This window comes from Anas acuta, chromosome 1 (assembly GCF_963932015.1).
Source record: "Anas acuta chromosome 1, bAnaAcu1.1, whole genome shotgun sequence".
Classification (NCBI taxonomy): domain Eukaryota; kingdom Metazoa; phylum Chordata; class Aves; order Anseriformes; family Anatidae; genus Anas; species Anas acuta.
In genome coordinates, this window is record NC_088979.1 from 35615859 (window position 1) to 35641759 (window position 25901).

Below are 25901 nucleotides of genomic sequence, written 5' to 3' on the forward strand. Positions count from 1 at the left end.
CAAACTTTAGGCAGGTTAACATTATGCTGCTTTTATTTCCACTTGAGTATTAACACCATAACATGGAAATTGTTTTTTAAACTTTTCCGGGCTGGAACATCTTTTCACATGTTTATATAGTACTTTAAAATGTGACACTGTTTCTAACCTCAAGTAATCGTAGTATATACAAACAACTACAAAAAGACTGAAAATACAGTGGGGACTACAATCTCAACAACAGACAGAACCACGCCACATTTGGTAGATGAGAACATACAGCCTGTAAACACAACTGTTGTCCCCTCTAAGGGGACATGACACCATAGCAGACAGAAATTTCATTCAAGGCTTTCAAGCCTTGATGGTTTAAGCAGTATGATATATATCTCTCAGGTGATAACGTTTTTAAAGGAAGAAATAAGGCTTCATCTAAACACAGTACTTTACAAGGAAACAAAAATGTATTGGCAGAGTATCTCATGCACTGAGATCATTCATTCTTAACAATTCTTCTCCAGGAGCCCCTTAAAACGTTACAGAGACTGATGAACACAGCATGTTTGTAGACTGACATAGAGGAGCATACAGTCAACTAACTGTTTAAGAAGTTTCTAAGCAAAGTGGAGTCAAAGGAATGAGCGCTGGACTATGCATGTCAATAGAATTCTGGTTGTTTACAACTTTCTGAGTCCTGAAGTGATGGATTCATTTTAGACATCTCATTCACAAGTAGAGGTAGCTCACAGTCTTCTATACATAAATAAGCACCTGAGCATAGCCTTGCCTAACCCAGCATAATCTCTACATGCATCACCAACAGAACCAGGTTTTGAGAATACTGGAAAAGAGTTCTTCACTTCTGAGAAAGCCTGATGCTGAAGTCAATGATGTTCTTAATGTTAACAGTCTTTGTAATAACAACTGCTTCAAATGAAACCTGGTAAGAGCTCTGTAGAGGGGTTGTAAATAAGTAGTTTTGTCCCAGCATAAGATAGCTTGGCATCTATCTCCTTGAAGTTTAAGAAATATAAACTACCAAAGGATAATACTATGGTGTTACTTATAGGAAGAAAGACATGAGATGGGATCAGTTATGCATAATATTCAGGAGCCTATTCAGCACTTCAGCTCTTCTGAAAAAGTTTGATACCTCTTTCGTCAAGTCAAGGTACACTGAAAGTTTGCAGAGTGCCCAGGGCACGCAGCGCATTATTCTTTCCAGACAGAGGAGGTAGCTGGAGAGTCCAATACTGCTGAGGACTGAAAGAGAATGCTGACAACAGAGTTTACAAGGGGGGTGGTGGGAATATGGGAGTTTCCCATCCCAGCGGCTCCAGCATTAAGCTGAATTCACTTGAAGCACTACTATATCACACAGCTGAATCTGTGCCTCACAGAAACACCTCCTCCCACTTACTGGGTGGCTGAATTATTATATTACTACCTAGACCTACTATTATTTTACTTTTTTAGACCAAACAATTTAGCTCTTAGAACGAGTGTGGAGTCTTGGGGTATCAACAACATATAAACTTAGCATGTTGTTTTGGGCTGAGAAACACCAAGAGTGTTGTAAGACTGGCCTAAGTTTCCTGATTTCCCATGAAACATCTGAAAAAGAAAAATAGGCTAACCTTCATAATCTTGTGGTACAAAGGAATTTTTATGCTATAGAAGGACTAGTAGCTCATCTTCAAAAAAACCTCCAGACAGCTTGGTCCTACACTAGTTATCTTTCATTGCAGCTTGCAAAATTACAAGATAACACCCTTTAAAAATGTTTTTGTCTGAGGAACAAGTTAGTAGGAAGAAAGTAACACGCACGCTTGGTTTTTCCTGCCAGTAGTAAATAATGTAAACACTAAGTCATGTTTCATGTACTTGGGCAAAATTTACTTACAGACTTTGAAGCAGTGCTAAGATATTGCATCACCATTTCTTTTTTGGTATTAAAATCCTTCTCCCTCAATGGCACTTTCTTGTCTTCATTTAAATTCATATCTTCCTAGAATGGGAGGGGGAAAAAAAAGAAACTTTAAATGGCACCAAAAAATACAGTTGTTTAACTATAAAAGACTGACTTAAAAAATAATAAAAGACACAGAAATATGAACTTGAGCAACTGAAAGTCGTTGTAAAAACAACTAAGTTAGATGTTATTAAAGCCATCAAAAAGTGTATCTATCTTCCCCAGCAGCTCAGATTAAAAAAAAAAAAAAGGCAACTGTGCCAGTATAAAAAAGTGCATCATGACCATTACCACCATAACCTCTTCTTCAAAATCACTTACAGTTTCATACACACTGAACTACAGAACGAAGTCATTTAACACTTGCTAAAGATGTACTTAAACCTGTCTCTTTAAAAAGATCTTTCTAAAGACGTATCAATTCTGTATTTTTTTCCCCTCAGTTCCCAAATACTTAATGCTGGCCAATGGAATCTGCTTCGCCCTAAAAGTGGTTCACAGAATAATATTCACCTTTTAAATATGTGAGGACCAAATTCTTGATGATTTGATCACAAAAACATCAAAACCACTGTCACATTTCATGCCAGCATAAAACCCCAGGGCCAAAAAGCACAGAAGCAGAACCGTATTGAAAGCCACTGAGCAGCTCTTCAGTGACATTACTGACGCAGGGAATTGTAGTGTTGTAGCCTAGGAATTCTCTGACCATTGTAATCAGTTCTACATTTGTGAGAATGGACATTTCCTATCAAGCTGAAGGTAAAAAGGGCATTTAGAAACAATTTATACACACACACTCGTACGTGCACATACAGCATTATGACAGTCAACCAATCTTAGCAAGAATTACTGCAGTTACTTTCAGCTGAGACTCATGAGACAAAACCCCACCATCTTTGGCAGGAACAGTGCTACAAAATCAGTGGGTAACAATCTCAATGTCAAAGTTCATCTCACCTAGTCAGAAATCTAAGACAAAAAGCAATCAAATTCATTACCTCAGAATTTTAGGAAAGCAAGCTAAAGACCAACATTTTTCAAGACCACTGAAAGTTAAGTTTGCCTGTCTTTTCCCGGTTTTCATATTGAATAGGATAGAATCAAATGCTTCTAGAAAGATTTAGCAGTTTGTATAAATCTGAGTTGTGAGAAGATATTGCAGAAAATGCTGGACCCTGTAAGCTGAACGTCTTCAAAGTACAATCAAGGCAATTTCATGTAGATTCTCTCTTTTTTTTTTTCTTCCACAAATGTTACCACTTCCTTTCCAGAAAGACTAGAAAAAAAATCCTCACTTCAGTAGAATCTGCATTTAATAAATATCTTTGGTTTTACCTGTAGTACCAAATAAGCACAGGATGCATGTTGTAAAAAGTTCTTTCACTCAAAAAAATTATAATAGTATATAGTCTTTTGCCTCCTTGGCAACTAGTTTACATATTAGCGTTGCTTCCTACATCTGAAAATTAATGCAAAACATCTTAGCAGCAAGAAAGGCCACACGTACTTCCATCTTTCCCCACCACTGGTCTGTTTTCCAAAATACTGTATCTCCTTGATCAACAAATCATAGAGAAACTATTTGCTTATGCCCAGATCAAAATTCCAGCAGTACAAAAGGACGCACACGCCTCAATATTTTTTCTTCACTTTGATAGTCACATCTTCCCTGCATAGTTATGAAAATCTCACCGGTTCATCTGTGGTTTTTTTTTGTTTGTTTTTTTGTCTTTCCTATCCATTTTACGTGGTATAAGAACTCCCTTGAGGATAACTCAAATGTTCTTAAATCTTTTATTTTCTTATTTACCTGGATCTGGAAGAAATAGCTAAGCACTGCGCTTGTCCTCCTGACAAACACAATCCATGAAAGAATGTGACAGCTGCCTAATATAGTACCTATGTATTGCACGTTGACTCTTAGTAAACCAAATGGTGGAGGCATTAGCCTGAAAAGGAATACTGTCTATTTTTTCTTGGATCAAAATAAATCAACAAACCAGTATGATTGGAATGTCAGTCATCCAAAACCTCTGCACTAATATTCAAGTATTCAATAAAAATAAAAATAATCAGGCTCAAGTATGCATATATTAAAAACATCACTGGGATAATGTTTGACACTTTCATATATCTTGGGACAAAACAAAGTAGAACATAAGATTTATGTATACAACATTTGGAAAAAAAGGTGAAAGATATTTAAAGTTACTTGTCTGTACTAAAGCTTTCAAAAGTCACTGCAGCTTTTTTTTTTTTTTAAAGGACAAAAAAGTGCACATAATCAACCACAAAAATTAGTGTCTTTAGTACATTAAAATCAAAGTCATCTTCTTCAGTAATCACCTGCTCAAAGGAAGGGCATGTGAATTCCTGTGTTAAAACTTCTGCTTTAAATAGTAATTTGGAAACCTACATTTTAAGCTTTTAGCAGTTAATTACATAACTAGCCAGGACTACAATTCATCAGTGAGTTCAGACATTCATGTATAGTTTTGGATATAAAGCTTTGGGGACTTCTAAAAGGCATTTAAAATAAGAACAGATAAGGAAGATGTTCCTACTTTACAGGCTTTGAAAGAATTTTTGTTTATGAAAAAATACTCAAAGAGAAGATACATTTTTAAATTCTCATCAACTGCATGAAAATATTCATGCCTTATCTACAATATCTCCTCAGCTTAAAAATTATGAAAAAAATCAAGTTGGATTGTCAAAAATGCAACAATGTTAGCATTCTCTCTAGCCTTTCCCTTGTTAGCATGGCTATCACAGCTATTTCTCATTTCATGTAATGTTACAAATTAATTCTTTACCTTCTATTAAAATGAAGAAGAACATATTTATGACAACTCTTACTACCTGGCAACACATCCATTATGATATGCACATGACAGGCCATACTCTAAACAACTAAAATCAAGTCCATCTTGGCATTAACAGATTTTATTTATTAGAACTTGCAGGAAAAAAACAGTCTTTGGAATTCTGTGCCTCAAGATTCCTTTCCACAGGCATATAATTTTATAACAATACTGGCCCCAAAAGGTAATATATTTTACATGTATGTTTAATAAGGTTAGCTGGATTTTATTTAATACCTAAATTGCATTTTTATAGCTCATATAAATAGAAGTTTAAGAACACTGAAACCAAAGTATTCAGTTTTAAGTTTCACAAAAATACATGGCTAGATCTTTTTCAACATTTTCTAAGACTTATCACATCTTCAGTACCTTGCCTGCAATATGCCAAAGGTTTTCTTTCATAATAAAATCGAAATCCACATATATACTACATAAAGGGGAAGGGAAAAGAAGAAAAGCTTTTTGCATTTGCCTGTAGCTACTGCAAAGTTCATTCTTCTGTTTAAAGCAGTCTTGTATTTTTTTCAGACTTGCTCTTTTAAGTTTTCTGAAAAATAACTCCTGAACTTATTAAATAATCAAGAGAAAACAACAGGCTTGTTTTTCTTGAAGAAAATACCCAATGTCTAATCACATTAGGAAAAAATAGAAGGCAAGGAAAGTATGAAGCCTAACAGCACGAAACATATTCCATAATCCGAGATGTAACAGAGAGTTTATTTATAGGAAATATTCTGCCCATATGTGCAGTAAGAAGTCATTTCTTGGTTTTGCTGTTAACAAAGGAAATATCACTAAAGCAATTGAATTTTACAAATTAGAAGTATACAATGACACAAAGGGCATGTCAGATGTGGCTTCATTTTCAAAAAGTATTTCAACTCCATTCTTTTATTTCCTTTTAAGTCATTTATTCTATGGGTGAGTGATACTTCTTTGGAAAATAAGAGCCGGTCATTTCACATGGTTATCTTCCTCATTGCACTAACCAGAAATGAAAGGAGCTAAACAGTTAATGATTCAATGCTGTGTTTGTATAAACTTTTCCATAAATTCACCATCAAAATTTGAGGTTTTCCATAATTTCAAAACTTTCCATAATTTCAAAACTTCAGAGGATGCCAATGCATAACATTTTGAGAAAACGAAGCACTATGCATCCACGAAAACCGAAAAGGTGAAGTAATTCATCCAGTGAAATGCCAGAATTTAGAAGCTGCTCCCTTCAGTACTGACCAATTGACTATTTTTATTCTGGGCAAAAGTACCTCTAAAAGCCAGATTACAACATTCAAAAAAAAAAAAGTTAATTTGATCAAAACTGCAAACCAGAGGTTATAATATCTAATTAGCTACATAATCCACTGTGACTAAACTACTTTTATCCCAGTCCATTCAAATGTGGATAATCTGAAAAATTCCATCTGTTTTACATGTTACGGCTAATACATGTACAATACCGATACCTTCCTTGATACACTACTTCAAGCACTTTGTTACTCAAACAAACTAGGTAGGCATTCAAATCATCCAGGATCTTATACTTTAACATACTACTTAAACATAGACTTGGCAAAGAAGTTATAAAACAGGTATAAATTGCTTCATGATCCATAGTTTTAACTACTTCTCTTTACCTACGTATGCAACAGTGACTTTCCTAGGATTTTTCCTAGGACTATGTTTTTTTTTTTAATTTAGGTTTCTATTTTTTATGGCATAGTCCCAACATCACACACTATCCTACACTGAAATCTCTGCAGGATGGTGGAGAAATACAGCTTGCATAGCAGAGGACTGTGCAAGGAGGCATACTTAGAGTGCAACTGTACAAAAAAAGTTTCCATTTTTTAACATTTGAGCAACTACCATTTATAGCAGAATTTGTTAACAGAATCAAAATAGTTGGACACAGAGGTATACCAAGAAAAACAAACCATGTATGAGCAACAAATAGAAAGTCAAGAAGTTGTTAACACAGTGAATCAACCCTCCTCTTTGTCAGCATAACCACGAAAATCCTACTTCTACAAATATAAGAATAGAATATAATCTCCAATTGCATCAAAATCTCCCTCATTAATTAGATAGGCAACAGTAGCCAACCACTAGACTTAACTCACACAAAATCAATGCAGAACAGAAATGCCATGCACACAGAGTAAAACATACAAAAAAAGTAGTCACTGATCGCGCAGTCATAACTCTCCACAGCAGTACAAATACATCTTCAAAACTAAACATTGCTGAGTACTAGGAATTATAACCTCCATAAAGGCACTTCACTCTCAGCACATTTAATTTACTCCACATCCCAGTCCCTGGTAGCTGCTTTGTGCTTCACAGGGGACAATTACTTGTTACTTGAGGCATAGAAAGGAATAATCTAGGAATCACTCTCCTTGTTAACATCCTCTTGTGCTCTTCAGAATTCACTCCTCTCTCAAGGCCATCCCATGTTTACTTTTCAATTGCCAAAATCCCATCATCATCAATGTCAAAAAAAATAACTTAAAGATGAAAAAAATCAACCTATTGAGGTGGTACCAATGCCACATGATCTTTCTGGCAAGTGACAGCCACTCTTTTGTAGCAAAGCGATGATAGCACCTAAAGAAGGAAGTAAACTGTGACTGTGTGTGCTTTGTACAGCAGACAAACACTGCTTTAAAAGCATGAATGCTAAGTCTTTTTTGTGTAAAAAGTGGCATAGAACATTAGATCAGAACAAAACCGTGTCATGACATTCAAAGGTATAAAGCCTCTTTTATGTTTCAAGTCATCTTAAAAGCAAGCAGGATTCCCTTTTCTTGTTCCTCCTCAAAACCTGTTGTATAATCTCACTTCTAATAATCAGAAACCTCAAGTTTCCACCTTAAGTATTTGTGGGGCAAAAATTTTGCCAAAATAATTCAAAGGTTTTATCCTCCTCAGAAACACTCTAGAAAACATATAATTACAACTAACAACAATAATAATAATTCAGGTAAAAGATCAAAATGCATGCAGGAAAAGAAGGCTTCCATCCATCAGCCATATTATTCTTTAAGTGAAGAAAGTCAGTACAAGACACTTACCATCATTTTCTCAAACAGTGCTATGATTTCTCTTTCTGACAGGGGTTTTGGAACAAAATCCTCCACATCAGTAGTTGTGGATGACCAATCTGTAGAGTGGGACTGCTTCATATGTGGCAGAGGAGGTCTTTCCTTTTTGCTTCCTGGAATTCTTATACTGGCAAATCTATCCAACTGAAAACAGAAAGGATATAGTATATTACACAATGTTCCCATTCTGGGTAGTCCTAATGGGTATTCCTGGAATCTTAACATTCTTATTTTTCTGTTCTAACTTACCTATTATTTAGCTGTCTTACTTTTATGGGGTTTCCTAAGTATACCTATAATGGTCAGTTAGCGTTTCAGTTAGTAGGAAATATGGAGAAACCATGCAGAGCGTGAGAATTTTATGGAAAAAGTTTTGAGGAAAAAGATATCTACAAAACCAGCACAAGATTTATGAAGAGTTCTTCATAACCATTACACGTAGAATAGGAAAAAGTAGGCTTATTTACCAAAGCATGGCTTTAAAATGCTTTTCCTTAGTCTGAAATGGCAGTACTTCTGACATTGCAACAAAATATACAGATATGCAACCACGTTACTTTTGATTAAAAGACAAGTTTATATGACTAAGACACTGTTCTCTTTTTTCTTTATTTGAAAGACTTTATCCTAAACTTTGTACTTTTCTGTGTTACGATTATTTAAAAATTAGTTGAGGAGAAGAATAAAAACTTTCAGCTCCTTTGTTAAAACTAAGCAGGATACACTCAGAGTCTGATAAAGAATCCTTAGCCTTTATCACCAACATGAGACAATCACTCTGACTTCACTTTGTTGTTGTTTTTTGTTTTTGTTTTTGTTTTTGTTTTGTTGTTGTTTTTTGTTTTTTCCCGGTTTGGTATTTAACTACTTTTCAGTAAAGACTTAACTAACTGGAATTTTAAAACATGTTCAGTGTTAGAGACTGTATATTTTAACGTATACAGGCAGAGCCCAACAGAACACAAAAGCAGCTGACACTCAATTAAATGTGCTAAATCTTAATCATCTTTGTAGCAGCCTTTTGAACAGATGTGAACAGCAATATTAAACTTGTCAACACAAAAGAAAGTTACAGTAGCATTTGATGCGTAAAATTTTGGACAAGATTTTAACCATATTGATAGCCTTGCGTCTTTGCAATGCTATGCGAAAAAATACTCTAAGGCTTCAATACATCTTGAAGATAAGTATCTTGATACACCATTTAATAAGAACATCAAAGCAACCACATTAAATTACAAGTAAAGTCTGTGGAGCTAAGATCAGAGAGAACAAAGAAAATTAGAGACAAAAATTGTGTACAAGTGTACCACTCCAGTCAACACAGAGCAGGAATTGCCTATGCATAAAGAGAGGTTTAGAGGAGAAGAAAAAAAAAAAAAAAAGACATTTTAATTCTTCCTGTTCAAAATTGAAAGGGAACATTTTTGGAACATAGATTGCAAGCCACTCATACAGATGGTTGTAGAACATGCAAAAGCAGAAAATAAATATAGCATAAACATAAAAGAACTCAGCATGGAAGATAGGGCCCTTCAGTGTCACATCAAACCAGCAGGCAGCGTGGAAAGCACACTCTAAAGGAATAATTACACAGGCAAGACCCAGGAAGAAAGAGAATGCAACAAAAGCAAACGGGAGAGGAACATCATTGGAAGCAAAGTATAGAGCCGTCAGTGACAAAAGCCATCTTACATCTTGATCAGACAGCAATTTCCCTTCCTGTCCTTAAAAAAAATAGAAGTCTACAGCAAACAAAGGGAGAAGCTAGATTGCAAACTGCAATGACTGGATCAGAATCTTAAACACACACCATATTATAAGGGATCTGACACAGCCCACACAGCTTCACCCAGGGCAAACTGTGCCTGACCAGTCTGGTGGCCAAGTACTCCAATGGAGAGACCGCATCAGTCAACAAGGGAAGACCAACCAATGTCATCTGCCTGGGCTTCTGTAAAGCCACAATGCCACATGGCACCCTTATCTCCAAATTGGAGAGAGATGGATTTGAAGAGTGGACTATCTGGTGGATAAAGAATTGGCTGGAAGTCTGCAGCCAGAGGACTGATGGCTCTATATCCAGGTAGAGGCTGGTGAGGAGCAGTGTTCCTCAGGAGTCTGTCTTGGGACTGATGCTGTTTTACTGTCTTTATCAATGACATTGACCGTGGGATCAAATGCACCCTCAGCAAGTTTGCAGATGACACCAAGCCGGGTGGTGCAGTCAATATAACAGAAGGAAGGAAAACCATCCAAAGGGCAACCTGGACAACCTAGATAGGTGGGTCCACCTGAACTTAATGAGGTTCAGCAAGTTCAAGTGCCAGGTCCTGCACCTGGGTCAGGACAATCCCAGACAGGAATACAGGCTGGGAGAACACATTCAGAGCAGCCCTATAGAGAAGGACTTGGAGGTTCTGGTGGACAAAAAGCTCAACATGAGCCAACAGTGTGTGCTTCCAGCCCAGAAAGCCAACTGCATCCTGGGCTGCACCAACAGAGGGGTGGCCAGCAGGTCACAGGAGGGAATTGTCCCCCTCTGCTCTGCCCTAGTGAGGCCCCACCTGGAGCAGGGCTCCAGGATGCCATGAAAGACAGTACACCTGCTCCAAAAAAAGAAAAAAAAGCATTAGCCAATAGCTTCTCCTGTGCCCATTTGCTATCTAGGGTACAACCTAAGAAACAAACCATTCTCTTTGAACGTTCTTAGTACACAGATTTGAAGCAGAGGTACAGGAAAAACACTTTGGCTGAAATAACAGACTTCAGCACATGAGTCAGTGTGCAGAGAATTTGTAATTTAGATTTAAGCAAGGCGTGCCCTACGCTCTCCTGAAAAATCTCAGCCCTTTCTTTAGAGCACTTGTTCCTCCAAACGTCTCCTTTTCCTTTCCAGCCCCTTCTTTACAGCTTTCATTCCCCAAGCATAGCCTCTTCCTTCTGCTACACAAACAGGAGCAAGAGTTCATAAGGCAAAAGGAAGCTGGTCAGATGGAACCACCCTAGCCTGTGATATGAAATACCCCACACAGTCCCAGAGCTACTCTTACTCCAGAAGAATAGAATTCAGGGACAAAGGCCAAAGCATCCATGAAAAGGGAAATTTTACTTCCTTTTGCTTGTTGACACATTTAGTTTATGCTTTACTTTTAAACTTCTTTAGCATGCTTCGCTGTATGATAGATATTTTGCAACACCACAGATTAGGTCATATTTATTTTCCCCATAATTACCCAATTCTATACCATTTGTCCTAAAGAAGGGAAATGTGCTCTCAGAATACATTTGATAAGGCAGAACAAGCAAGAGAAAATCAGATCCTAGGATTACAAGCACATTACACATGTCGAATTACTTGAAATAATTTAAAACGATGCATTCTAAAAATATGAATTCCATAGATTAAAAAAAGGAAATTCACAACAAGACCTGAACAGTACAGTGTGGCTATTCTACATACATTTCTCTCTTGAATTTCGCATTAATGGTGCTTCAGAAAAGTTAATACCTCTCAATACTCCAATACAAGTGAATAATTTCATGGTCCACCGAAAGCACTTTACAGAAATTTCATTGCTTGGTTGTAATGAAATTTACCACTGATGCTGCTGGCGATCCAAGTGCATAGAGCAAATGGCAAAAATATAGTTCAATAATCTTCCATGTTACATCAAAAACAGTTTCAGCCAGGCTAGCCGATGGGGAATATCTAAAGACAGCTTTGTATCAAAGTGTCCCTACAGTTTAAGGAAGGTCTGACCTTCTGTCTGTAAATTAAAGATGTCTGCCCTGCACTTACCAATAAAAACATACAGATCCATACTGAAACAACATGTTTAGAACAATAATTTTCTGAGGAGAAACTTTTCCCTTAGAGTCTTTGTAGAGTCACTATTAAAATTAACCAAGAATAAATAGTGTTTTATATGTTCTTGATACAAAATATATCCATAGTAAAGTCTCTGAAATTCTCCAAACAGATCAATCTTGATGCATTGACTGAACTCAGAAGACCATCCAGAGTTCAAATGCAATAAGGAATGAAGGCTTCTGAGCAATCAGTGTAGAAAGCCAGAATTTGGCTAGAATTAGGGGTCTTTTTTTTTATTTTTTTTTATTTGGGGGGGGGGTAGGTTACTTGGTTTTCTTTATTTTAAGATGGAATAAAAGAGCAGAAACAGGGAAGATGGTTCATTTTTTGTTTATGACAGCAAAGAAGCTACCAACAAAATACATATATGTATATATAATTCACACAGTTCTCATTATTAAGACTAGCGTGAGAGGCAGGAGGAGTCTTTTCTCATAAACTTGAATTTAAAGCAGTGGTATGATTGGGTATACTTTAGTTTTTATGTCTGCATGCCTGCTACTGCCAAAGATTCCAACTTCCATAATTAGCCATGCACTACAATCTGCCAGACTGCATTCTTTGCAAGACAGAAGTGACAAGGCAACTGAAACACAAACTCCGCATCAGAACCGAAATACAATGAAAAGTAAACCACAGTCAACACACGAACATGAGTTACCATGAGGCAACTTTTAAGCAGCCTTTTACATTCATCAGCCTGTTCTGAAGGAGTCTTCTCAGAAACTCTCTATGGTGCCTTACGCTATAATAGATTTTAAAACTATCTTGTAAGATAGTTAGTAGTCTTGTAGCACTCCTTCCACTACTTTGTTCCACAGCAAACCTCTCAAACTACGACTTCAGTAATACCCTCTGTAGAGTAGGAGACTCTAAGCAGTGTGAGACACCATTACCATGTGTAGAATACAGTGTTGACAGCACCTACACACTAAAAATTGTCTTGGTCATCTTCGGTAGCACAAGGTATGTGAGTGAATGAAGCCCTCATTACTCCAAATTTAAAAAAAATCATGCACACAGGGCTAAAAAGATAGGAGTTTTACTTTTTTATTACTAGAAGTAATGTAAAGGTGACCATTTATTTCAAAGGTGGTATCACTGGAGCAACATTCAGTTCCTTTAAGGACTTAAATTCTCATGAACATTTTTTGAATGCAGTCATATTAAAGAAATTGCTTAAAAGGGAGCAACTGACAGGACATATCAAAAGTTTTCTTCAATGTCCATCATCTGTATGAATGACAAGAAGAAAAGTGAGGCATGCAGCAGTAGGATCAAAATTAGTATCAAGACTGTGTGATAAAAAGCCATCCTGCACAAAGGAGCACAAAAGGTGGGTGGTAAGGCCCAAACTTCTTTCACCTGGCTTCTCCCAAACCCATCACAGGACCAGTCACCCCATCAAATCTCCGTAAGCCAGGGGCACAATGGCACGCGGGAACACCCCACATTGTTGACTCAGAGGAAGGTCCAGATTCCTGCCAAGGTTTTCCCAGCAGAGTTTCTTCCCCGTGGTCCAACTGCAGCACCATTCCTGTGAGCCAGCACAATGAGCTCTCCAGAGCATCTTTTAGACCAAGGAGATTTGCTGCGCTGCAGTATGAGACACATTATGAGATGTAGGGAAAAAGTATTTGACAGATGCATGAGACACATCTTGGGACATTTCAGGGGGAGCCAAAGGCAGGGAACACGATGGATCTCAGAGATTTGGAGAGGAACGAGAACAGGGAAATGAAGTTACAAGGCATTTAGATGGGCCAGTTTTATGTAAAGAGTTTGATAGTTGATCCAGTGCAGTTTGTCTTATCGTAGTAAATTATATTTCCAGTACTTTTCCTGAGCCAATTCCAACTCTTGTCCTGACTCTCTACTTCATGTGTACAAATGTATATGGAAATGCATGTATCAGCAACACGAGTGGTCCCATGGGTCTGATGGCTCATGTGCCAACAACTGGAGAAATCTGAGTATCTTTAAATACCAGCAAGTGGAGTGGGACCACAGTTGTACCAACAGTGCCAGCAACTGGAGCAAGGGAGGGTGTGTGAGAGAGTGATCAGTAGTGATCAGCCTCCATGTGAGGAGGTCTGTGCCAGCACCCAGCCTGAGGCTGCAGCTGCAGGGGCTCGTGCGAGCAGGTAGAGTGGGTGGATGAGCCCTGCTACTGAAAGGATCCTACATTGGGTGTGCATTTCCCCCTAACATCACCATGATCATACAGAGAGGGGAATAGAATAAGGCTGTTGGTGCTGTTTGTGTGAGCACTGAGCGTGGCTGGCTGTGCTGATCAGTGTGGCCAGACATATGCACATATATTAGCACACCTGTGTTTGTGTGCACGCCTGCTCAGCCCCACTTCTGGTTGGGCCTGCGGATGGGGAGCTGCAGCTTTGCCTTTGCTGTTACCACTTTCATTTAGCCCTCCCCCCCCCCCCCCCCCCCCATTTTCCTTCCCAATGAGAAATAAAAACTTATTCTGCCCAACATGGCTCACACATATGTAGCCAACTTGCTTGCAAGGTCAACTATTCTTAGCGCAGGAACAGTATTTTTGCTACTTAAAATATTAATAGGACTTAAAGCCCACACACTTGCTATCAAGCATTACACAATGTTCTCCTTCACTGTTTGAAACAATGAGTATTCTAGACATTCTCAAAGCCTACAAAAAGCCATGACACACAATGCTAAGGAAAAAGATAAAATGGCAAGTCCAGATAAGCAGCATTCACCTCCTCAGAGCTGATTTCAGACTGAATGCAAATTAGGTATCACAACTTGAATCGCTGATAATGAGAATAATAGCTGCAAAAGCCAAAATGAAGCAGCCATCACAGTATGAATAGCATCCAAACTTTTATTACTTTTCTATTTCAAAGTCTCTCTGTAGAATAATAGAGAGGCTATGAAATAAACTGCTTTTATGCACATACTGTGGGCCTGAAGATCAAAATTATAACAAGATCCATAAAATGTCCCAGGTCAAACCTTCTGGCTCATCCCACTTTCTGATCAGGTCCCTAGAAAGTACATGTATTTGTGCTTTCACTTAAATCTTCGTGAAAACTTCTTATACCATTCTCCATAAAACAATACTGCCTATTGAACTTGCACACTTGATAATGCAGGAATCAGTAGATTAGTTATCACTAGATTAATTGCTGGCTCAACATCCCATCAAGACCAATGCTAAATGAAACATCACCTTCTAACAAAGCTGCAGGCAGGAATTAAAGGTATTACTCCACCTGCCATCCTGCCTTGCTCATCTTTATCTCCCCTTTTTAATTAACACAAATCGTTTATCGTTATAAGATTATTATTTTTAATTAAAAATCCAATAGATGCATGTATAATCATACTCAGGATTACAAAAAGAGCTCCTTAGTTCTGTCAATGCTCCACTCCAGCCTTAATTCAATGCCTTTCTCAGGAAGAGAAAGATACTCAGAAGAGAATGGGACATCCATGGAAAAACCTGATGGCATCAGCTGCTACTGAGGGAATGTGACTTCCTAAGAGAATTTTCATGGGATCTTTGAGGCTGCTAACAACTGAAGGTGAAATTTTACACAGAACAGACACGCGGGATGACACGTCGCCCAATAAATCGATTCATTCTTATGGACACAGATGGTCTACTTAAAAGCACGGTTTTATTTGCTTGATATTGCTGAATTTGAACTAAATGTAAAAAAAAAAAGAAAAAAACAAATGCCACAATAGATTCTCAAGCACTTTTACTGTAATTAAATTATTACAGCTCTCAAAACCCATGGTGCTTGTATTCAGTTTTAAGTTAACTGAGCAATTTAGGTTGAAGGTGATTAACCATTTGCAGATGACAACTCCTAGATAAAAGTTATTTTCTGAGAAATGCTACTAATAGCTTCGCTTTGTGAATGTTCTGGGAGCCAACAAATCAAGCAGAATCAACTGGCGTGGCTGGTCTTATTTACAGCCACAGAGAAGGAGCATAGGGAACAACTGAAGTGATTTAGCAGCAGAGGTTACCTACATCAAGGACAGAACATTACATCAAGTGGGTATTGGCTTTCTTCTCCGTGTCTTAGATAAACTCAAGGAAGCGAATGCATGAAGAAATAAAAAACCCGAACAGTTCTCAGCTCCTCATATGAGCAGGTTCTCGGTGTCTTAACAGAATTATAACCAAGCTTAATGAAGTGAAATACGGTATTTTGGGGAACTGTTTTCTGACATTCCTTTAGAGCACCTATATCAAACTTGGAAACACAAAGTTCCTATTTCCGTAAGCACGGGAATACTAGGAACACTCACTCACAGATCCTTGATACGCGGAGTACTTAAGATTTACTGTCTAAAGAAGTTGTAATTCTTTAGACAAAGAAAAACTGTCAGTTGTGCATTTCTTCCAAAGTTCATGGTTGTTATAGCATCACAATTCATCTCCTCAGATACAATTGCCACAGATCTATGGGAACAGTACCTATAGCCATATCTGTAAAATAAATGAACAATCTTAACATCAATATTATAGCCTCAGTTCAAGCCTGCAACTTCCTCTAAATTGACATTGGATGAGAAGGGGGAAGGGAGAGAGGAAAAAGAATAAAAGCCAACTGTAGACATGATGGTCCTTCCAGCAGAAAAAAGCTCCCATCCCTATGATGCTGTGCTCAGTGAAGGACCTGGGAAACACACAATTTGCTATGCTCCCTTCCCAGACTGAAGACCTGAGACCCAAACAGGCAGTGGAAGAATGAGCATGACTCCAGTGAAAAGGAATAAATGCCAGTAAGTATTTGTAGAACAACTTCTGACAGTTTAGCCAGACTTTCACAGAGATAATTTGGACTATGAATATTGGTATCAATGCAAATAATAACAACTGGTTATTGTACAAAGATAGATCCATAAAGCAAGACTAAAAATTTTTGACTTCACATACCAAGTGTATTTCCTATTACCCATACTTGAAGCAAAAGCTGAAGTGCAACATCTTGTAGGACTCCAAAATGAAAAGTTCCCATGCACACTGTCCATGTATCTCACCAGGAAGAGTTCATCTAAAAAATGGTGCTAAACATGCTTAAACTTGTGCACTTAATCCATTATCTCATAACTGGCTGAGCAACCTTAAATTTTATAAAATACACTAGGAACACGAACTGTCTTTCTTTATATATTCTGTTTAAGCTATTTACTGTAGTGACAAGACCCCAGCATTTGGGGAGGTGGGAAGAGAGAAAACCAGAAAAAGTAGCTGTACCAAATTAGCAGGTACCAGATGGAAATACTAGGTTTATGCAGGATGCAAGAGTCTTGGTTATGACAGACACAATCCCATACAAGCTAGGTAAACAGTAGCACAGTTACAGTGGTTTTGCCACAGAAGATATACTTTGCACTATACTGAAAAAGAAGCAAAGAACTATATCATTTTTCTACCACAGATTCTTTGACTTTTCCATTCTTACCTTTCTTTTCTTTTCGTGATCTTACCAGATCAGATATGACATGCCTTGGTCTGGACCTAAGCTAACATGCCAATGCAACATCTGCATCCTACCATGAGATTTGAGGTTTCTGGCATTAGTTCTGTAATCTCTGCATTTTGGTTTAGCACCAGGAACAGTGATGCCTGGACCACATAAAGCACACAAGTCAAGTCATGCAAAATCCTCTCAAGTTCAGGATAAATCCAACAGATTTGACAACTTTTAAACAAGGGGGAGAATCACTTTTGTATTTTCATATTCCATTTGTCCAGCTATACTAAACAGATCAATCTGCATCAACTTTACAAGACAGAAATTGTAAAATACCATGCTCTGTTTCCATCCAAAATCACTGTGCAAAGATCTGGAATGTTTCTGGAGAAGAAAATCAACCTAAAGGTCCCAGATGCAAGTGCTAAAAGAGATAATTGTCATGGATCCTGGTGGTTTCTTCTTTGTCAGATGAAGAGCAGGCTTTCCATCCAAGACAAGTTTATTGCTAGATGTTGCTGCACTACAGTAAAGTCTTTATTCTAGAAAAGTAGAAAACCTTGTAGCACAAAAAAATCCTGACTACCTGATGTGTGTTGTTTGTTTACTACTTCTAGTACCTCATTAATAAGAGGCATGATTACAAAACTGTTCAGTTTTAGCCTAAACTGCATTATGGTAAGTACTAAACAGACTTCCCCTCCCATTATCACAAAAAAAAAAAAAAAAGCACACAGACCGACAAGACACTGTCAATGACCAGTGAGTGCAATCTATTAGCAAAGATGTGGTATTAAGTATACAGGTACAAAATCTCTATTTCCTACTTGATAGGTTAAAACTTAAGAGCATTGTGTGTAGCTTCTCTTTCTGCAGGTGCCCCCCACATTCTGCCTTGCAAGTAGGATGAAAAACTAACGCCACCCGCTAATTTTCAAGATCGTATTTTTGACTGCCAACTATTTCTATCCTCAGTAAACAGAATTTAGTATCTGGACAATCTGCTTAACTACTACAGCATAGGTCAATCTTCCAGACATCTTGTCAGTCATTTTAGTCAGACAAGTTAACAGCTCAGTCATGGAAGTTAAAGCAACACCCTGCCATAGATACACGAAGAATTGCTATAACATTAACAACATACAAAGGAGAGAGAGTTAAACAACACTTCTATGCCTCGATTTGAAATATTTATTAATCTTAGAGAAGTGGGAACATACAGCAAAATAAAGGTTGTATCAATTTAGTTCAGTGTGTTTGAAAGTAAAAGGAAATCACTACTTTCCTTTACCAGATAAAATATTTCATGTAAGATCAAAGAAGTTACTGACAAAGATTCTGAGTCAAAGACATCTTAACTTCTTTTTCTTCCCCAAAGCTTCAGAAGATTAGAAAAAAAAATAAAGTATATTCCTTCTTTGACAGTCAAAGATTAACTTCTTAGTATGAGAAATTCCACTGGTAGCAGTAGAAGCAGTAGAGCTTAGTAAGAGAAAGACTTACATAAACAGAGACGCACAGAAGAATACCTTAAATTAGATGATTTCTTATTCCCAATATGTTCTTCTCCCAGAGATGACTTTACCCTTCTTGGAAAGTGCATCATTTAACTCATGGTAGAATATTAGAAGTTATGGAGTTTATGCCTGTACATAGTCACATCTTAAATATGTAGAACATACTTCATCATGAATCTTGTTTCTCCATATATCACAAATTATAAAGCCTTTCTATACAGCAGCTGCTAAAAAAAAAGTCAGTCTACACTACTTTATGTGATAAGCAATTTTAGTATGCACTTTTGTCTACATATAAGTAGATTTCTTTTTAATAATTTTTAAAAAATATATCTGTGTATTAGCAATATTTTTGAGACTTACAAACCATTTACTGGAGTGTGCAGCACTTCAGTTAGGAAACGGGCTTGTTTCCACTGTGATCTTTCAAGTGGATACTTAGGCAGATACCTACATGCAGCTCTTCTGTGCAATAAGTTTCCTGCCTTCATAGTGCCTGAACAACACAGCTAGAAGGAACATACATTAGTCAACTGTGTTCTAAAAACAAGGTGTTTTAGGTCTCATCATTACAAGGATTCATCTTTATAAGGAGACAATTCATCTGCACCATCTTGCAAACAATTCAGTACAATCCTAATACAGAAAAGCAGTCTGCATTAAGGATACTGAAATTTTGCTAACTTATCTGAAATAAAATTAAAAAGAGAATATACGTATTCCATGGTTCCCGGTATACAAAACTGTAATTGTAAGAAACAGATTAATAAAATATTTGTATTTTGTAAAGCATAATGCAGCAGAGAGCAAGTTACCATGCCAATGATTACCCATTAGAATAAGGGATATAAAATCTTTCCTTAAAAGCTACAGAGTCAAGGTGCAGTAACATGCTCAATGCTACCAAATTTGCACAGCTAATCAACAATAACTGGATCGTTGTTTCCTAAACTAAGGAACAGCACTCTTTCCTGGTGCAAGTGTGTTGTATGTTGTCCGGTGTCAAGCTCTCTATACATAGCTCTCATCTATGCACAGTATTTCAGCAGAATGCTATATAGCAAAAAATAGATACCAAAGTCATAACTGATCCTTAAATGCCTACAGAACATCATTTCTTAGGTGAATTCAAAGACTCTGTAGAACAATCCACTTTCAGAAGAGCTATTCTTATCAACCAAAGAATAGCACAGACAATGAATCAAGTGCAGTTTAATTACAAGGGTAAAAAAACTGCTTGGTGATAACCTCTTCTGCTGTTCAAGACGGACGAAGTTTGAGAAACACTGTTAGCACACTGTGAACATATCTAACATTGCTTAAGTAAGCATTAATGAGTTTTTACAAGCAACTGTTAGTTAAGCATGGTATTTTAAGCCAGACATGCGATCTAAATAACTTTAATATTAAACATGCAGTCAGATTCCTTAATTATACCACATATAAAGTGGCACAGTTATCTGTCAAGCTCATTTAGCCATGCTTAGAACATACTTTTAGGCCATCCATAGATTTTTCAGTACTCAAACAGAGTATGTTACAGATAATTAACAGTTTAGTGAGACTTCACTAATTAACTAAATTAACTTCCCAATTAAGACAGTTTCTTGTAGCAAAAAAGGTTGTTTATATTGCATTAGCAATAAGGTTATTAGCTTTGCAAAGCCAAAGCAAAACATAAGTTGTCTTACCACATCATCAGTCAGTGTCTTGATATTTAAATGCTGTAAATCAAACAGGAAACCAGTCATGTCACAATCGTGTAATCAAAAAAAAAAAAAAAAAGCAAGTGTCGGTTACTGTTATTTAAAAGAAGATGCAAGTTCAGTGTTGAATTGTAATAATTTCCTTCACAAGTTGTACTTTGTTGGCACAGCAAACTGGGGGGGGGAGGAGGAAATACAGTGCAGACAGAAGAAAAATGCAATCTGATCTTTAAGAAGAATAACGTCATGCAGAAGAATACAGACAAAGAAAAGCTTGAAACAAGTTGTGTTTTATCATATTTACAGCTAAATATACTAGAACATACATATATATTAGAAAAAATACACTGCTCATAATTCAGCAAATAGAATTGTCTTCTGGAAAAGGCTGTGTGGACTCCACCAAGAAACGAGTGAAGTGGTTTTAAGCTCAGTGGAAGAACACAGATCAACTCTCAGCAGTTCAAAGCTCTGACTACCATGCTGCAAAACTGAAGCAAGTGAGACTGTTCGCTGCTTTCAAGCAATGCCTCTTGCAAGCCAAACATGAAGTTCTCATGAGCAGAAACTCACACAAGTATTTCTTAACAGCAACATTCAAACATTCATGACCAGTTAGTTATTGCTATGTGAAACAACAGGTCCTGAACAAACTTGGTTGCACTGCACATTGACAAACACAGCAAGCATTAGGACAGAGCTCTTTCATAAAACCCAAGAGAAGCAGCAAAGAATATATGGACTGACAAGTCAGTGTTGCGTGGATCCCATTCATAGTTTTGTGTGACAAGGCTGAGAACAGGCTCGGCAGGAAAATTGGAAGAGCAGTAAGCCACACGCTTGGTGAGATTGACTCTTTCCCTATTCTTAGGCTCCCCTCCCTGCCTAGTGTGCAAAGTTTGGCAGCACCTGCAGCAGTTGTCAAGGGCTCTGTCCAAATTAACCAGATTTAGAAGCTCTTGTGTTGTCATGACCAAATCAACAACATTGAAGTATTACTGCTTGCAACATCTTTGATGCCTCCTCCTTCAGTACTGAAGAGTATTTTGTGCTAAGCCAACTATTGTACTATGATAGCTCTACCCTCAGTATTATCAAGACACTAAGGAAGAAGTGTATGGTAAGTGGCTATGAAGTTAGAAATAAAAGCAAATCAAGTATGAGGAAACGTTCAGTTCTCAGTGACACAGTGTGAGTTAAACCACCAACAATAAAAACTGGAGCTAGGTCAGTACTGAATACTTACAGCAACCCCACTCTGTGCTACAGACAACAGTCAGTGGGAAAACACTGATTGAAGTAGATTGAAGACTTGTGAACACACGGTCTTATAACAGAACTTCGTAAGAAATGAGTATTTATTCATTTTTCATACGCTCAGCTAAGCCTCAGACAATACAGATACCATTGTAAAGCTCCTCCAGCATGGTACAAGGCTGTGTAATCTGCTTCAAATGGAAGTTTGAGACATGTCAGACCGACACAGCATGCCATTGTACTGACACGCACAGCACACCACATTGTAGGAACAGAGACTGGATGTTCTGCGGCACTCAGCAGAAGACACTGTCAGCATCCACGGGATCAAGGGCATATGTTTCAGCTTCAGATTTTGTTCTTTGAAAAAGACCAAGTGAATGGAATAGTTCAAGCCAGTGTTATACCTTTTAATTACACCGTGAAGTTTAGCAATGGAATTTACTGTTGGAAAGACTGGAAGTTCCCTATGCTGCACATCAGAACACCTCATGACACAAGTCATCTAGCTAATTACTGGAGGGAAAAAAGAGAAAGAAAAAGATTGCTGTGCAACCAATTAAAGACACCATAATGGTATAAGAAATTCAATATACAGATATGAGTCTCCTAAGCCTTCAGCTTACTGACTGCTAACAGAGGAGAAGGCTGAAAATATCCACGTAAGGGCTTATGCAGATAGTGTTATGGGGCCTGGTTTGTATTTACAAGATTTCTTAAGAGAGCAAGAGAAACCCCAGAGTACCTACAACCTAATGCTCAAATCCTTCAGCATTCTAATATTAAAGAGCTGTAAGACACCTCAGAAGATGTTTGTCTGTGAATATTATGGTAAAATGCTTGTAAGTTAGAGAAGCTGGTTAAAACATGACAACTCAGGCAATCTTTTCTTTCTCCCTCACCCTTTTCCTCTTCCTTCTCCTCTTCTGGCAAGGATACACAAAGTAAAACCAGTTGCTGGTAGCATTTGAGGGTATAGAGATGTGGAAAATAACATTGAGTCAACAACAAATATTTTATCAAACTGTACGCTAGGTTGATCTCTTTTAATGTCCTTCCAAGAAAGAAGGAAAGAAAAATCACACACAAATAAAAACACCACACACATAGAGCTCGATACATAAAGAACAGCTTACAGACTACACAAGAGAAGAAAGAAAATAGAGGAATTTAAACAAGATGCAGTGAGTTTTAGAACTGGATGACTTAAGCCTGGATGTTGAAATTGTACATCTTTAGTTGAGGTAATGTACATTACCTCATTATAATATAATCACACAAACCCACAGTACTGTTTTAAATTAGAAGGAGAGAAAGAACTTATCACACACTACCATTGATTCTATCACCAAAAAGATTCAATACGAGCTGTTTTTCCCCACACACGATCCCACAGCAGGAGCACAACTGCAGGCTGGTTGTAAGGAAGCCTGTGGACTCAGTCACAGAGACGTAAGTTAGATTATAACAGTGGATGTTACTACTTCAGGAGCTCCTTTGTCACAACATTCCTTCAGTAATTTTGCCACCTCAGTCTGTAAGTGCACTTTAGAAACTGCAGTATAACCCAACAGCATCTCATACTTTTAATTTCCAATATACTACTTCAGCATTTATTTAATGGCTTTTTCACACATACACTCTTTCTTTGTTGCTTGCAAAGTAGTTTGAAAAGCAATTAAGGGCAAAATTATCTTAACATGACAGTTTCTACATAGCAATATTCTTTAGACATTGATGAGTTAAACTCAAAATTGGTGCTTACAGGTAAGATTATATAACAAAGTGCTAGAACACAGCACTAAAATTTAATTTCATAACCCACAGTGTTAATTCATGCCAACAAAAATAACAGCATGAGGAATTTACAATTTTACAAAGCAGCAATAAAGTGTTTTAGGTAACATCTGTTCAGCAATCATTTCTTTAAAAGACTAATTTAGATTCAAGGTCTTACACTGCAGCGTAACTGCAGCAATAACTCAGTCACTTCATAATTAAAGATATTGACACAGATCGGTCTTACCTTTCTCCTCTTCGCCAGTCAAACAGAAATGCTTTTGCTTTTAACTACATCTTTCTTTGATTTATAAACACTATTAAATGCAAGTGTTAATTTGTCTATTTTTAACAGATTGGTGCAAACAAGAAAGTTTCTTGACTCATACAAATTTCATAAAGAATTTAATCAAAAACATAACCTGAAAGTCACTGAGGACTGGTCAATGATATACTGATATTAATAGAAACACTTCTAACTTCAGCGAGGAACTGAAGTTGACGTTTTGAGGACTAGCACCTACAAGGTGCAGTCCTGGTAAAGTGCAACTAAAAGTCACTTAATCAAGTCATCCAGCATCCACTTCCATGATTTCCTAACATTTTTTTTTTTTATCAAAAAATAAAAATACCATGGAGAGGAAGTGGCAAGCAGTCGCTCAGTGAATTTCCAAGATTTCCTACTCAGTCGACACATACATGGAAACAGGTACAACCTCAGCCATCCTTCAGTTCATTTCTGCTTTTTACCAAATTCTAGCCCTCAACACTGAATATAAGAGCTTTCAGAAAGCTAAACTACCACGGTATCATAGCCAATCTTTCACCCTTCCAAGAATCCCACTCTTCCAAAACCCTGGACCTGCTAAACACAGCCAAGCAAGTAAGTGCTTCAAAACTAACCACCACTCTTTTTTTTTTTTTTTTTTCTTTTCCCTTGAGTGTTATGATTCAGTAAAATAACAAAGAACTGAGGAACTACAACTCACATTCACTTCTTCTAAAAGCTAGTTTATTTGGGAATGCAGTATTTCAAGAAGACATTTAATTGGAATTAACAACTGTTTAGCCCAGAGACTCTTCCTGCCTCCTCTAAATGAAGTGGTAAAAATCAAGAGTTTTTCCTCCTGCTAAACAAGAATATTCTTAAGGGGAGAAATAAAAAAAAAAAGTGCATGTTAACACTGTCAATTTTGTTAACCAGCAATCCAATTTCACCTTAAGGTCTGTCAGGGAATGAAACTCTTCTCCAGACTGGCCTAACTACTGTTGATTCGGTAGCTCCCAAGTGATAGATCAATACGTTGCATTGATTGGAACACACCAACTTGGAATTTATTTTGAAGTCTTTGTCCTAAGAAAAATTAGACTAATACAATCTGGATGACTTTAGTTCACTGAATCTAATGGCTAATTTTAACCACATTTGATAAATGTATAATACATAAGAAACATAATTCAGGTTAAATGAAGAAGTATTACACTCTAAGTATGCCAAACCCAGAAAAGGCTCACCCTATATTTATGACTGGATTATAGATAATTCAGCAGGGTGAGGAGAGGTTTTATGTATTCTGACACAAAACTAATTTAACTAATGAAAGTATATTGAAGATGTATTACATGGAAAGTTAGATATGAACAAGTCAAGGCATACATACCACTTGTCCCACCATTCATCCCCACACCCACAAACGTCTCCTAAGAAAGCAGGAGGTTGAGGGGAAAGAATTTATCATTTTAGTTTTAAGAAGTGATGGATATTCTGTATGTCAATATCTTAGGGCAGAAATCTATGATACGACAGAAAGAAAAAGCATTTCTCTTAGTACCCTCCAAGTGACCCAGCCTGAATCAGAGAAGCTGGTTAAGGTCTACAACCATTAATGTTATTTAGATATTCACAACCTGTACTACCATGTCTGTTTCTTCAACAGAAGATTATTATTTGGGACAAACCAGGAATTAGAGACTACAGTTCAAAGGTTATAGCACCTACAGCAAATTCTTAGATTTTGGGGCATGGAACTCCCTGCTGCTCTTTAGCAACCATTAACTTCCACAAGTCAGATTGGTAAAATACACTCCTCCCAGCACTTTATAGGAAGGCAGAGACAAAATCCCCATATTCTGCTCAAGGAATATCAACTCTGACTTTTTAAGGGTTTCTGAATGCTAATGGTGTATCTAGAACACAGCCCAGGTTAGAAAGAGAACTGTCATTCTTCAGTCCCATATTAACATTCCAGGGCAACAAGTTTGCTTTGAGAGTACTTATCAAAATGTAGTATGGGACTTTCAAACACTTTTGAAAGCTGCAAACACAAGGCATTCTTGTGAATTCAGGACATTCTCAGTCATCT

General features: G+C 37.3%; 1 protein-coding gene across 3 annotated transcripts in view; it reads right to left on the reverse strand.

Annotated features, from left to right (window-relative positions):
• DIAPH3 (diaphanous related formin 3) overlaps positions 1-25901 on the reverse strand; it is a 238504-nt gene that overhangs the window by 210373 nt on the left and 2230 nt on the right. For 2 of the 3 annotated variants that reach the window (XM_068675828.1, XM_068675845.1), the window contains exons 2-4: positions 20488-20520; positions 7899-8072; positions 1883-1987 (exon numbers count right to left, since the gene is read on the reverse strand). In XM_068675828.1, the coding sequence (XP_068531929.1) occupies positions 1883-1987; positions 7899-8072; positions 20488-20520 (312 nt within the window). The remainder of the gene's footprint in view (positions 1-1882; positions 1988-7898; positions 8073-20487; positions 20521-25901) is intronic. The other variant, XM_068675836.1, reaches the window with a different exon arrangement.